Below are 16,230 nucleotides of genomic sequence, written 5' to 3' on the forward strand. Positions count from 1 at the left end.
CACGCCTTCCTTTGTTCGTGCCTTCCTTTGTTGTCTCAGTTCTTTCTTTTGTGGGAGCACATCAAAGAAAAGGAGGTAAGTGCTTTCAGTCATTGTATTTCCGAAAATAGATTTCTTCCACCACTCACACTTGACGAGACTTTGGCTGGCTATAAAAATCTAGGTTGAAAGTGACTTTGCTTCTGCAGTCAGTGCACTATTCTCTTCCAAAATCTAATGTTGCTATTGAAAAACCTTACGTCTTTTTGTGTCGACCTCCACTCCTTTGAAGTGATCTTCACCACCACTAATGCCCTAACCCCTGGTGCTGGGACCTTTTAGGGTCTTCTCTTGAACTCTAGCGAATTTTGTGATGATCTCCCTCCCTGCAGGCCTTACTTTATTTGCTTTTCTAGCCATTTGATGGGTGGGCACTTTTAATCTGGAAACTCGTGTTTAGTTCTCTCAACTTGATAGAAGAAAGGAAAGATTCCATTAGGAAAATCTTTAGAAAATAACAATGTTAGGTTATTTGATTCAGGTGAGCACTTAGAATCTGGCAGATCTCATTGAGCTATTAAAATAATTAAGGATAGTCACAGAGTAAGAGCAAATAAAAAAAAAACAAAAATAAAAACATGGGTCAATTAATAACTCTATGGGAAAAATGGGTAAGAAAAGAAATGTCATAGTATACTTACTAGGTTTGTGTGAGCTATATTTACATAATATTATAAATACTACCGACACAACTAGTTCAAATGTAACTATATAAGGAGGATGGGGTGAGGGGAAGTAGATGGGTGTGAATACATCTATAAATGATAAGTCAGAAAATAGCCATATAAGCTTCTTTTTCTTACAAAATTGAAATAAATGCAGAAAAGAAAGCTAAAAGGGTTGATTGTGGTTGACCCTGGGGTGCAGGATTGAGGGACTGGGCGGGATGAGGTAAGAGGCTGCTGCCTTTCTATGTAGCCCTTTGTTGCTATTTGATAGGTTGTACGTACACTTTGGCTGGAAAGACATTTTGTAAAAATAAAATGCTATTAAGAACACCCCTGCTTTTATGTCTGACTAGGAAGTGTTCGATTTTCTCATTGCCTTGTGAATGGAACACGAAAGCTGGGGGTTGGAGTTTAGAGCAGTTTAGACCTGTACGGAGGTGTGAGGAGTGCATAACCATAGGTGCTGAGGCAGACGCAAGTTTATGAGCCCATAGAACAGGCTCCTTCTCACACAAGTTGGGATTTCTACAGGACGAGGCCCTTCTGTCTGTGCCGGAGATGCTAAGGCTTTCATTCTGCTGACGTAGGCGCCCTGTCAAACTGTGACCAAACGAAAGCGTAGAATCACTGACCATGGAAAAAACAAAGGAAATGGGAAAATACTGCATAATTTGTGGTCTCTGAATGATCCAGCATTAATGAAAGTTTGTTTTAAGTAGTAATTTATGTCAGCTTTGTGTAGTTCAGGTCAATTCAAGAAAAGGTAGATTCCTTCTGCCAGGAAGAAGGGAAGAAATGTATAAATTGTAAGTTTATATTACCATTGGAAATAGGAACACAGAAATCCATTATTTAGAGCCATGATTACTACCAAATTTATCCTGGCTGGCTAGAAGTGATGGCCGTGATTCAGGATACTCTTTTAGAAGGCTTGGATTCCATTACCTTCAGCCTCTAGACAGTGGGGGCTTAGAAAGAGAGACTTATAATGCCAGCTTTTGAAACTGTCATTTTTACTTTTTATAAGCAGTGACTGACCACTAGTCTCCATGTATAGCTTCTTTTAGGCTAAAGGAACATGACTCCTAAGACAGGGCCCTCACTCTTGGGGCCAGGAGCAGACTGGATTTGAGAGAGGGCTCTAGTAATCTGATGACTTCTCCAAATCTTGTGTCCTTTAAGATTAAAATGCCTAATGTCTATGGAGTTGGTCTCTCTAAGCTAAATTTTTAAAGTAAATGCAGATTTCAAACTTTCTGTTGTTCTGAAACTATTGTCAATAATGTTTATTAAAATAAGCAAACCCCAAGATAAAGGACTATGATTTTTTCAAGGGGGGGGATGTTATCTTCAGAATATTATAGGATTTGAATGTGAATCTTACATATTAATTTAACTTAATATTCTTTAAAAAGCAAGTCAATGAAAGTTACTAAAAGGAACTTTATTTTGCTTTCTTACCTCCGTTTACTTGCTGTGAAAAGAAAAGTTATTGTTCTCAGTTTGTATTTTGAGGTGCCTTTAAGTGGGGTGTTTAAGGTGTGCCTGGGTGGCTCAGTGCGTTAAAGCCTCTGCCTTCAGCTCAGGTCATGATGCCAGGGTCCTGGGATCGAGCCCCACGTCGGGCTCTTTGCTCTTTCCTCCTCTCTCTCTGCCTACCTCTCTGCCTACTTGTGATCTCTGTCTGTCAAATAAATAAATAAAAATTTTTTTAAGTGAGGTGTTTAAGTCACGCTGATGAAAAATAATTTCTCTGCAGCAAGAACAGTATACACTCTTTTCTATGCTGTACCTTGGGATCCTCTGTCTAACTGAACTGCTTCATAGGTAATCTGTCCTCAGACTTGCAGAATAAAATGCCAAAGATTTACGGCAATCAAAATGTAGGGGTAATGATAAAGGTAAAAAAAAATGTTTCTTGTCCATTAAGAATTTATTTATTTCATGGAAACACAACATTTGTCTCTCCATTTTATAGGTTCAGTTCTTGTGATAGTGACTTTTGTGTATGTGACAATCTTTTCACTGACCAGTTAAGTGTCAGATATTTTTAAATAACTGAGTTCTGATTATTTTGATTCACAAGGCACTCTGCAGATACTGTCTAGAAAGCAGCTAGAAAATCCCCAATTCACTATCTCTTAAAAATCCCATAAGTATATTCACTTCTTCAAACAGTATTTACTAAGAGGTTATGCAGAAGGCTCTCTGGCCTCAGGGAGAATGCCGTAAGAGAACAAGACAGAAAACGTCACCTCATCCCATAGAAGAAAGAGGCAGTATACAGTAATAGATCATTTTAAATGGTGTTTAGTGCTTGAAGATAAAATGATAGGAAGTACCTGAAACAGACTACTTTAGATTAGTGATCAGGAGATTCCTTTCTGAGGAGGTTACAACGAACTGAAGCCTGAATGGCAAGAATCAGTGGAGTTAAAATTGGTGGGAAGAGTTTTCCTGATAGAGGGAACAATAAGTATAAAGGCTACAGAAAGTGATTGGATATGGTCTTCCAGAGAGATGGGGCTCTGATTGAGTGGGAAAGCAGGGATTCAGAGAGAGAGAGAGGGAGAGCAGGGGTGAAGTTCCATGGGAGCCTTTTCGGCCACAGTCAGATGTTTGGATTTTTTTTTTAATTTTATTTATTTATTTATTTGATAGAGATTGCAACTAGTCAGAGAGGCAGGCAGGGAGAGAAAGGAGGAAGCAGGCTCCCTGCTGAGCAGAGAGCCCGATGTGGGGCTTGATCCCAGGACCCTGGGATCATGACCTGAGCTGAAGGCAGAGGCTTTAACCCACTGAGCCACCCAGGCGCCCCAGATGTTTGGATTTTATTCGGAGTTTCCTGGGAGGCCACTGGAGGAAAGTGACATAATTAGATGTACCTTTTGGAAAGATAATCCTGGTTGTGGATTAGAGAAGAGGACTAGTGAAAATAGTCAGGAAGAAAATGGTGGCTTGGGCTGAGGCAATAGGAATTGAGAAGGTATGGAGCCCGAGGCCTGGGGTGAATTTGGGAGGTAAAATCTTCAGAATTTACTCTTAAATAGGATGAGTGGAACACACAAGACAAAAGAAGGAGGGAACAAAAGTTTGAGAAACCAGTGCTGGGGTGATGAGTGTGTCACTTTCTAAGATGGAGAAAGTAAGGGATGGGCAAACATCAGAGATTGGTATCAGACAGGCGGATTTCCTGTAGGTAGTTTGACATGCCCATCTGGAGCTCAGAAGAGAGGTCGTAGAAAGATAGTAAGCCTGGATTCCAGATCTAGTCTCAGTTTGTGGAACATGGAAGATTCCATGAAAAGAAGGCAGTGAAGGTTTCTCCCTCCAAATTGTGTGTGTGATTTATATCACTGTATATTGACCAAATGCACATGTCTTGTTCTGAGATACTCTTCAAATCCCTCTGAAATTAAATCCTATGAATAGATGTTTTCCAAAATATGGTAACTATACTACGTTTATTCCTACATGGGAGGTCTGTAAAGGTCTATACGATGTAAAGTTTACAGGAAACTAGGTCAGACACGGTGATTACTGACAGTTTTGTCAGCCTGGGGGTTCTCTTCATCTGAGTTTATTTTGTCTTCTCTCTCACCTTACCAGCATTTAGCAAAAGAACAGTTACTCCAGATTCACCTTCAATCAAGGAAGATGCCACAAGTTTACCCATGGATGGAACAAGTCCACAGTCTAAGAAGGAGGACTATGAAAGCAGAAAAAGCAAAATGTAATTCGTGGCTTTACATGAGTATTTTACCAATGACAGCATATCTGTCCCTGTCGCAGTTTGGCCCAGATTGTCGAGCAGGCGTATTCGCAGCTTCTCCTCTTCAGCATTGCCAAGCACTGACTGAAACAATAATATATTTGGTCTTTGGGAAGGATAGAAGTTAAATCAATCCAAGTAATATCAGCTCATGAATGACATACGGCTAACTTACTGGCTACTTATGGCAGCAGAGAAAGGGAGATACTTTTCACTTTGCATTTTCATTCTTCAGGTGTGGTCAGTCACATTTTTCCAAACAAAATTTGGATTTATAATGGGGATTTTTTTTTTAAAGAAATGACTGGCTAAAAAGCAGGGAAACAAGTTCCTCTTGAGGCAGAAGTTTCCAGCACTTTAGATTCAGGGAGTGTTTATATACAATTGATTTTTTAAAAAATGCTTTCTCCCTAATAAATTTTCACGTGTTATGACATGTCATGGAGATATGCATATATAATATTAGACAGTCCGTTTTATAAACGCTCAGGATTGTTACATCCATCATCTCAGCAGTCTGTTACTACATGCAGTACCTTAAAGTTTTATTTCCAATCATCCATTTTTAATAGCAATAAAGAATTTACAAGTGATACCTGAACTGTAGAACACTGTAAAGAATTCATAGCACCATTTATTTATTTATCTTTTTGTGGCCAAATATCTCACTGTGATCACTTCAGTCATATTCCGGACCGTCTTTCAGTTTACTCTGACCAAATGCACAGTTGCCAGACTCCTGTGTCATGAGATTTGCTCCGCGAGAGTTCTCGTATAATCTGGCGCTATCTCAGCCTTTCTCAACATCAGAGTGTTTTTAAGAACTTCTGCTCTCTACATGCTGATCTACCAGTGGAGAAAGATTTCTATTGAATGCTAACTAAGAGTAAAACATCCACGAACTGAATCCCACTGGGCCATGATGGAATGTTCTTCAGAGGGACAAGGGCAATAAAGCAATACCTTCCTAATAACCTTTTGTGTTTGTTAAAGTATACTTGCTTGTTAAGTTTCTCACATGTTGTAAAGATGCTTCTCTTTTCACGACCATATGTTTTACAAACTTACTATAGTTAAATGTCCAGAAGAAACGGTACTCTTCATCTCTGAACTTGAGTGGCCGTGGTTACTGCAGGAGACAGAGATCTCTGATCTGAAAAAAATTACATAATGCAATCTACACGACCTCTGGGAGAACAGCCATGCCTTTTGTTATTTATCCATTACGGAAATCTGTTGAGCTCCTAGTAGGGGCCAGTCATTGTGCTAGGAAGGAAAACGGAAACACAAAACCAGCTGTGCATGATGTACAGTTTGTTTGGCATTAAGGATTCCATGAAAAAAGGAGTGATGTGTTCAGGCTAGCTGGAGAAATTCTGCATTAGACAAAATTAAACAGGTTTGGTTTTGTTTTCTCTAACCTCAGGACTTCCAGCTGTTAATGGGCTGATGAGCACAGTAAGGTTCAGTGGGAGTAGCCCTTTTGGAAGGAGCAGCTCTCAGTCCTGGTGCTTCTCAGAACCTGTATCACACCAGAGTAATATTGGGGGTAGAAAGAAATTATGTCAGTATTTTCATTGATGTTTTGACCAGCACTATAATATTTTATCTCCTTGGCTCGAAATGACTTACTGGGGAGAAAATAAGGGAGAATATGAACATGTTTTATTTAAATCCTATGGATTTAATTTAAAAATCCTGTGGATTTAAGTTAAATAGCTTTTCCCTTAATGTGTCAGGAGGAACTCCATGCAGTCCTTTCTTTTTAGTAGGAACTGGTTTAAACCAATATTCGCACATCTGTGGCCATTAAAAAAAGGAAAAAAATTACATCAGGCCAGTTAGACCTGAAAGTTGAAGGTAACACAGATTATTTACCTGGCAAATCCTTGAAAACATATTAGCTGATGATTTTATAACAGAATGGATAAGGATCTTATGAAAGACCTTTTTTAATCTGAAAAGAAATAAAGCCATTATATCATATTATTGAACGCCCTGTGCTACTGTTGGATGAATGAAGGTGTCTGACTGTAAATATGGAACACACAAGAACTTCAAAGGCAAAGTCAACTTTTTGTGAGCAACAATTTTGTCAAAATTCCTTGGCCCTCTGTTTATATGGAATTCAATCCAAGGACCTGTCTTTTCTGAGGATTTTCCTATCTCTTGCAGTCACCCTAAGCTCGAGTTGGAAATCAAAAGGAATGCTAAGGAAACACTAATAGCTTGATTCGTACATTTCAAAGCCAACAACTATTTTTCCTTCATTCACCCCTTTGGCAGGATAACTCCTGATATCAGCCCCATTTGAGTTGTGGCCGATCAGCCATATTGCTTATAATACTGGGACATTGGAAGGGATTAACCTTATTCTTGCACTGAGCCTGGTCCAAGACTTAATTTGAAGATTGACCTTTTTGGTTTAATAATTTTGATTCTTCTGGCCATCTTTCTCCCTAAACACACTGAACTTCCATTGAAGTTACTGAAGGCCACAAAGGGGAGAAACACAGCTGGGAGAAATCTGGCTGGATGTTTTTCCCATTGGCTAACGTTATTATTACTTCCTTTACTAGTGTCTGATTTAAAGGTTGGAAACCAGTTGGTTATATAACGTCTTATGCATACAGTTTCCCAGAATCACCAGCTTTTCTTATAGTTTACATATTTGTACTAATAAAAGAGATAAGATCTATAGCTTAACAAAACAATACACATAAGGCTTGGATTTAAAGGTTATGTGGGTTAAAAATGCCTACCTACCTACTACTAAGAAAACAAGCCAATTTTTTTTTTTTTCATTTTTATCCCTTCAAGTGAGGTAAATGCATTTTCCATTTTAAGGCTCTGGTCAATGGTATGTAAGTTGTATTTAGAGTCACAGTAATTGTTACATTTTATTTAATCTATAATCTTACAGTTAAATAGCAATTTTTTTTTAATGGGACCAAATTCTTACATATAATTTGATGGTATATTTACTTAGCAAACCTTTTTTTAGCAAGGAGTTAGCAATCTCAAATTGTTCTTCTCAGGATTTGTATTATAAACCCAACTCTACATCATATAATAGCTAAGAATAGGAATGATCATTGAGTAAATTATTCCTTTTCTAAGATTCTTACACCCTCTCCTCAAACTATCCCAGTATTTCCTCTCAATTTAATTTTAAGAAGAAAGAAAGAAAATTTGTGATTTTCATGGCCTTCAAATGAGGAAGCTGCCCTCACGAAGGCATCTGGTTTTCTTGGATCAAAACTAAACCATGAACCGTAAGCTGGAAAGTAAAATTGGGAAAGTTTGTATATTAAAGGCATTTCATGCACCAAAGTATGATATAAAAATAGTTACATCTTTCAACTTTTAAGTTCTCAAATGTTTAGCAATAAAAACATCAGCTTATCCCTATTTGAGAAAAGAAATTTAAACCATGAAAGATTCCATTTAGTTCCATTTCCGTACAAAACACGACACATCTAATTTAAGGCTAGGAGAAATGCTTACATCTAGAAACAGGACTTTAGAGTCCAAGCCCCCAAACAGATTTCAGAGAAGTCTCCTTGCTTTTGATTAGTAACAAAGTAAACCAATTTTTCTGCTCTGGTGAGACCAGGCAGACCAAGTTCTAACCTCATCTGCCCCCAGCTTAGCCTCTCCTGCTTTATCCACATCTAGGCCCACATCCTCCCTAAATCCAAATCCCACTCAGGTCACTAAAAGAGTTCCACCAGATCAGCCCCCACCGTTGACCTTTGAAGTCTCATAACTGCGACCTACAACGAGGGGGCAGACTGTCAGAGGTTTGTAGCACCTGCATGTCTTTCAGGACCCGCCAATTGCAAAAAGATTTAAATGACAAGTGTCTTTGAGTGTCCCTGGCTGAAAGCCGAGGAGTATTTCTGTGGCTGAGTATCTTCTGTAACACAGCTTGACTCTGACATGGTACAAAGCCATGTGACAGTTGTGGATGAGAACTTGTTGCCTCTCTCTCTGCAGGAAAATACTGGATTTCTAAACATAGCACCATGTTAGTTTCCTTTCAGGAGGATAGTCAAAACAATATATAATCCAATGGCCTCCACCTTTCAAAAGGTAGAGTCTAGTACCAGTGAGCACAGAGGCGGGAACATGAAAAAACAAAAAGGCTACCATACTCAAAAAAGAGCCATACCACACTCCTTGCCTGTAATTCTAACAATAACTTGCTATGTTTTAAGGCACTGAAGTCACACAGTTGCCATTCCAGAATGAATGCCGTGTCTTTCTCAGCCTGGCAGATGCTGGACATTCATGCCTGCACTGTCTTCTGTCATCACTCCGTAGATCACCACGACTTGACTTCTCTCATACGTTATCCTTTAGTAAAGCATTTTGACTGGCATTATTTAATTTTTTTTTAAAGGTACAATTTACCCTTAAATATTGGAGCTCTGTGTCATTATAGCCGATATTTGACGGGAAATAGAAGATCAGAATACTGGCTTGAAGCAATATTTTTTTAAACAAAATTAATGGATATTAAACTACCAACAGTTTACATGTTATAATTTAAAAGTAAGAAAAGATCTTATTTTGAGGGAAAGGAGGATTATATTATATGCTCATTAGTTAGTCACTAATTGACAGTTCCCTTTTATTCTGACTTAATATTTTCTTAAAAGGTTTTTTTTTTTTTAAGGGACAAATCTAAATGTTGTAGTATCAGGTTTTCTATCAAATTACAGTTTCCTTTTGTTTTTGTTTTTCTTACAAATGTTTCCTTTAGAGTCAGGTGTATTTTTGAAGCCACCGGGAGGTTCAAATGGCTTTTAAAACACTTGGCCAACAAGGTGAAAATATGTACTTTGAGATAGTGCATCTCCCTTTGTTCTTAAAATACTCTATTTCAATTAGAAATATTTCCTCCAAATGTCTGTCTCTCTCTCTCTCTCTCTCATTTCTTTCTCTAGGTTTCATAGTCATTTCCTCAAGGATCTTTGGAAGCAGATTTATGCCCTTTACTTGGGTTGGTCCGGGGACTAGAGTCATGCCTGCTTGCACTGTGCCTACAATTCAAGACATCAGAATAAATGGCAACCATAAAGAGCTAGTGAGGGGGCCCCTGGGTGGCTCAGTGGGTTAAAGCTTCTGCTTTCAGCTCAGGTCATGATCCCAGGGTCTTGGGATTGAGCCCTGCATTGGGCTCTCTGCTCAGCGGGGAGCCTGCTTCCCTCCTCTCTCTCTGCCTGCCTCTCTGCCTACTTGTGATCTCTGTCTGTCAAATAAATAAATAAAATCTTTAAAAAAAAATAAAAATAAAGAGCTAGTGAGATTAGTAATTAACTGATATATGGTTTTTTTTTTTTTTTTCTAGTGATGTAGGCTGGTCTGTTCACCAGGGGTGAAATGCTCCTTTTGGTAAAGCAAGATTGTTTCTCTTCACCCTTGTGGGATGATGCATAGCTCTTTTTTTAGAGCGTATTTACACATACTTCATCTATCAAGAGAATGTATTTATGTCATCTTTTTTACCTGAAAGCCGAAAGAGCAATTCCCAAAGTGTGTGTCACGTTGCACATAGGATTTAGGCTCTAAGTTTCGAATATATCCCCTGTACAAGGTGGTTGGTTTTTTTTCTTTTTCCCCAGCTCTTGAAGCCAGCTATTATCAGATCATACTGCATAACTCGTATTCAGTGTTATCCCTAGGGTAGTGGTAATGCTAGTTTAGATTTTGTTTGTCCATTATTGCTGAGCACTTAGCTGGAGAAGGGAATGAAGGATGGCAGGAGTTCTGTAAAACGATATGAGCACAGAGGAAGCTGGGTTGCCTTCAACAACACACATTTTAAACTGTTTACTTGAAAGAAAAACAAAACAAAACTGCGGTAGCACGACGCCCTTTATCTGATGTAGGGTCCTGGAAAGCGGCACGGTGAGAAGGGCCATGAACTTGCGCACTGATGCACGTTGCACTGGTCTTTAATGTTCTCTCTGAACTGCTTCCTGGCAGTCTGGATCTGGGTGGAACGTGGCCTCCTTTCAGATATTTTTTCAGTCTGAGTGCCCTGTGCTTGTCTGTCATTTTGGATTTCCGTTTTATTTATGCTATCATTAAGCCCACCGTGAGTGAAGATACAGGCTTGGTTTATGGCTTTGCATTTTGAAAATTTCCCATCATTCTGAACCTCAAGCTGTCAGTTACCAGAAGTCAGGCAGTCATGGCAGTAAAGCTATCTGATATGGTGGCTTTGGGGAGGTTGGGCTGTGTAGAAGAAGTTTGGAGAAACCTAGGGAGTTTTGCCCTTTTTTTTTTTTTTAACTTTATTCTGAGCTGAATAAAATAGATGCACCGGTTCTAATGAGGCACTTCCTGCCCAGAGTCACTGGCAGAGCAGCCTCCTCCCAACAGCTGCAAGCTTGAGAGACCTTATGCTGCTGGCCAAGGTTCATTCTGTGCTTTGACTAAGACCACAGCCAATAAAGCCAATGTGTACCGTGGAAAGAGTTTCCCATTTTTTCCATTGGAGAAGTCTTTTGAGAGGTTAGGTTGACTGTTGCAAATTAGCAGTGGTGGTCATTGTTCATTTTTTAATTTTAACTGCATGTAAACTTACTGATTAGATTCCACTGAGAACAAATCCTAATTTTCTGTAAGGTACATATCCTTTTGTCCAGTATTCCTTAAACTCCCAGTTCTCAAAATGTGGTTCCCAAACCAGCAGCGATAGCAGCACCTGAAAGCTGGTTAACTACAAATTCTCAGGTCACCCCTAGATCTACTGATTCAGAAACTCTGGGGGCAGGACCAGCAATGCGTTATAAAAAGTCTTGCAGGGGATTCTGATGAATGCTCAAGTTCAAGAGCCATGCCTTAAAGATTCATTGGATTATAGCTGTCTTTGACCTTTAGTTCCTATCCCCAAACAAAACGAGAATGTGGTTTCCTTTCCACTGGAGGTACAAGGGTACCCTTTTAAAATTTGGTTTCCAGGGGCGCCTGGGTGGCTCAGTGGATTAAGCCGCTGCCTTCGGCTCAGGTCATGATCTCAGGGTCCTGGGATCGAGCCCCGCATCGGGCTCTCTGCTCTGCGGGGAGACTGCTTCCTCCTCTCTCTCTGCCTGCCTCTCTGCCTAACTTGTGATCTCTATCTGTCAAATAAATAAATAAAATCTTAAAAAAAAATAAATAAAATAAAATTTGGTTTCCAGTATTATATATCCTCCCAGATGTCCAAGCTATGACTTAGTACCCTTGGTCACCCAGGTGGAAGACTTAAAAAGCGGCTTCCAAAGATGCTTGATTTACCCCTCGAGGTTACTTCCCCACCGGCTCTGCCTGGCTTATTGCTATTAACCAGAACTCTTCGCCATTTATCAGGATCATCAGGACCTGTAGGTGTACTCCTCTGTCTGGTTTGGAGTGTATAGCAGGTATTTTATTATCAAAATGATATGAACTTCTTTAGGACTGAGTTCCGATCCTGTTTTTTCCTTCCTCCCACGTGCTTGGAAGCAGCCAGATTTGGGACATTGGTTCTGTGTGATCATTTCACATCATCTTGTTCTTCTGTGCCAGCAGCCCACAGTCATCCACACTCTGTTTCAGAGTAACATCTCCGGACTCTGACATTGTCGGTTTAAAAAAGATTTTGGTTTGATGACCACTGAACAGTTAAGTCTCACCCAGCTTTCCCTCACTGTCTCCAACTGCGATCAGGGATTTATTGTATCAATTGCATCATTCCATCTCTTTGTCCTTGGAAGAATGGTGATTAATGGTCTTATATAATTTGTCTTGGCCTTTTATCTTACGTGTTGTACCTCTCCCCCCATTACATATGACTGATACTTCGAAATGTTTGTTTGAAATTAAGTTGTTTCCCCTTCTCATTTGTTTAGGAATGGACTAAATCGAAATCTACACAGAATTCCAGTTCTAAAGAATCTTAACTCAATCTTTTCAAGAACTTCTCTCAATTTCTGAACAGTTGATTTAAATATTACACTATGTCACACATTAAAGAAAGTGTGTTTTCTGGAAAGGTGCTTATTTATTGAGCAAATGCAGTAATGAGATAGACTCCATTCAAAGTCTTTGCTAAGCCCCTGTTCCAGCCAATTGCAGCCAATTACAGCAATTCAAACGTATAATTATTACATAAATAGCAATAGCAAGTAAATTGAGCAAACAACTTATCCCTTCAAACTGTTTTTAAAAAACCTCAGTTATTTTATGGTTCGGGATTTGTATCAACTAGTTATATAAAAATTTAGAAACAAAAAAAAACAAAACAAAAGCCTACATAAGTACACAAATGTAGTTTATGACACCCGTTGTGATCTGCTTTAGGAAAAATGTCCACTGTTGAACAAGGACTATGCCAACAACATACTTACATTCATAAGTTACTTTGCACTGGTGGCCTTCCACCCAAGAAGTTGTTTCCATTCATTAAATGTCTATCCCAAAGTCTTATCTATGTCTTACCACTCTTAACCTTGTAATTTTTAAGAATTTAAATATAATTCCTTTATTTGGTACACTGATAAATTTGATTAGCTGAATGTATGTTTAAATATACAAATACTTCCTAATTCCTAGTTACCAATTATAATAGTTATATAATACCATTTGAAATTGATGACAACTAAACTTACATACTAACCCAACCTTGCATATGCTGAACTTTATTACCCATCAGCATTTTGCTGTTTATTACTCTTCTCAGAAGAGGGAATGAAACTGAACTTTTAAAACATAGGTAAAATGTTAGATGTATTTAGATGATATCAAATAATACAGGAAGACAGCCAAGACCCTTACAGTACCCTTAATCACTTTTGAGTGTAAGCACTAATGATGAAGGATGAGTTTGGACAGAGCCATACAACCCCAGAATGATCCTTCTTGTTTTAATATTTTGCTTTTGGGCAACTTTTACTTTCCAGAAACAAGGATCTTGTGTATATGTAAAAATTTACCATTTGTTGGGTGCTACGTGAAGATGAAATCAGATTCTCAAAGCCCTTACTGAAGATGGGCTGAGCTTCTCATAGACAGATCTCATGTGAGAACAATCCCATTCTGGAGCCACTGAGATCCAGATGTCCAACTGAACAGCTGCCATCCTCTGTCTCCAGTAACCTCGAGATCACTGCTTTTGAGCTGTGAGCATGTGTTATGCATTTCTTATCCTGACGCCCATGATTGAGGTCAGATGTTCTCTACCCTTAATTTTACCCTTTGGAACTCTTTATATTTCTCGGTGGGATGTACAGTCACAGACACTGGTACCACAGAGCAGCTAGAAAAAAACTTTCCCATGATACAAGTAGATGTTCAGCCTAAATTTTCATTACCCTTAAATATTTAGTGTTTACTGCTCTTCTCAGAGAGTGATTACAAGTGAACTGTAAACAAAATAGTCATATAAAGGAGAGTAAGTTACATCTTCCAGAGTCTCTAAAGGCTTCCCTGCCCTCCCCCTGACCTCGAGTTGTAGGTTGAAAGAGTGGATGCAAAAGGAAACTTGTTTTGTCCTTCTGCATGTGCAGTCAACACATCTAAAACTTACCAACTTCCCTAACATGACCTTAACTGAAACTCATCGAAGTGGCAACTACCGGAATGAAATCCATGCTTATTTTGATACTCATCTCAAAACCACAACTTTATACAAATGTTTGATCAATTTTACAAAAGCAACATTGTCTTCTACCAAGAGAATAATTACTTACCTTTTGCTGGTGCCAGAAGGAGAGTGAATTCCCAAGTTACCCACCATTTGCGGGAAGAGCCATTTGGAAATGTTTGGAATCCAGGTAGGATCTGGGAAGGTCAGACAAAAGTAAGTCACCAATTTAATATTGGCAGTTCATTTTTCTAATTATTAGCCAAAGGTCTGTCTAGAATAAAAAAAAAAAATGTATGTGGTTGGATCCAAGATTTATTGTTCTGTTATTTTGATATCATCACAGATTGAACATCTTCCTGATTCTTTAAATCAATGTGGATCCAGAATAAGATTCTTTGAAAGCTATATAGAAAATGGTCTTATCAACCAGTGATATGAGAAAGCATCTTTATTTTAGGTAGTATTTATAAATGCTATCAATATAATTATATTTCTGAATTGCAAGATGCCTTACTAGATAGTAAGCTCTTTGGAAAAAGGCACTGTGTTTTGCCTACCACAGGAGCTAACATAGTGTAAGGGTTCAGAATGTATTCACTAACTGAACTAACCACACTACACTCTCCATCATCTTTCTCTACACTAAGCAAAAGGTGTTTATTAACATCTTGATAGCCAGATTTGCAATGTCTTTCAGCACTTAACAGACCAGTCACCCGATTGTATTCATGAAAATTCAAATTGCAGTGTTGTTCTTGGAATTTCTGCCTCAGGGTTTCAACCCTGCCTTCAGTGCTTTGAATGGCATGAAAACCACACCGATCAGATAACATCTGTATGTCACCAATATTAGTGACCAATTTACTGAGCATGAAATGTGCTGATTTTCCATAATGGATATCAGTAAAGTATCTGTGTTACCATTGCGTGCACCATCTCCCTTGTGTTTGTGTAAGCGTACTGTGGAGGACTGAATATGTGTTGGCCATCATATTTGTGGATTTTTATAGAGATTCCTGTCATCACCACATAGTTCACCAGGACTTTTCCACCAGATGGTTTATAAGGAACAAAAATCCGTAAGATTGTGATGTTGGGCCCCTAAATCCCAAATTGATTTTATAACATAGAATTTTATGGAAAGAGACCCATATGATGAATGAACATCAGTTGCTCCATCATTGTTGACTTTCCAATATCGTCTTCAGGAAGTGGGGCTTTACGCCCTATACAATATGGCAAGGAAATCTTTGCTGGACCTTGTAGGTCTGACAATATCCAGCTAACTTGTGGCTTATTGTGGTTTCCCTTCCTATTCAGTCCCACCAGCATTCATTTATTTCTGGACGTTTGGCCTGAGAAACTTGCTTAGTTCGTATGCCAGTTTCTTGTCAGTTGGCAATTTATTTGCTGACTTAGGCTAAGTGTCTGCTATAAAAATCACTTAGAATTGTGTACTTCCCTCCTTCTTTGTCTTTACCTTTAGTCTGGTACATCCTTCCTTTCCATATTGCCATCGCAACCCTTTCTACCAAAATGATGTTTGGCACATTTTTGAAGATTAGGTAGAAAAGTTTGAGATTCCCAAGATCTAGCATTTTTAGCTGTTGTGTTTATAATAATGCAATATTTCTGGGGAGGGGAGCCTGGGTGGTTCAGTCAGTTAAGCATCTGCCTTCAGCTCAGGTCATGATCTCTGGCTCCTGGGATCAAGCTCAGAGTTGGGCTCTGCTCAGTGGGGAGTCTGCTTCCCCCTCTCCTTTTGCCCCTCCCCCCTGCTTGTGCTCTCTCCCTCCCTCTCTCTCTCAAATAAATAAAATCTTTTATAAAAATAATGCAGTATTTCTGAAGCAGTGGATAATGTGCTCTTTCACATTGTAACTGTCTTTTATAACTCACATTAACAAAGCTTCCTAGGCTCCATGATACAGGATTGTACTATGGTATAGCTAGATGGTACAGCTTTTTCTTTCTTTCTTTTTTTTTTTTAAAGTATATGTACCATCATACTACCTCAAGCTTGGCAGCCAGCTAAGAAATAGTGCTATTAATGATAAATTTCTGGTGCATGCACAATGAAAGAAATTATAAGCCTTTGGACTTCACATTACTGATAATGATATAACGAAGAA

The 16,230-nt window shown here is 38.8% G+C and overlaps 1 protein-coding gene across 5 annotated transcripts in view; it reads left to right on the forward strand.

Moving 5' to 3' along the window:
- CEP128 (centrosomal protein 128) overlaps positions 1-5,434 on the forward strand; it is a 412,817-nt gene extending 407,383 nt beyond the window's left edge. For all 5 annotated transcript variants that reach the window (XM_046006996.1, XM_046006995.1, XM_046006999.1 and 2 more), the window contains one exon: positions 4,317-5,434. In XM_046006996.1, the coding sequence (XP_045862952.1) occupies positions 4,317-4,444 (128 nt within the window). In that variant the 3' untranslated portion in view covers positions 4,445-5,434. The remainder of the gene's footprint in view (positions 1-4,316) is intronic.
- Positions 5,435-16,230: the final 10,796 nt, after the last annotated feature.

Source organism: Meles meles, chromosome 6, assembly GCF_922984935.1.
Source record: "Meles meles chromosome 6, mMelMel3.1 paternal haplotype, whole genome shotgun sequence".
Classification (NCBI taxonomy): Eukaryota; Metazoa; Chordata; class Mammalia; order Carnivora; family Mustelidae; genus Meles; species Meles meles.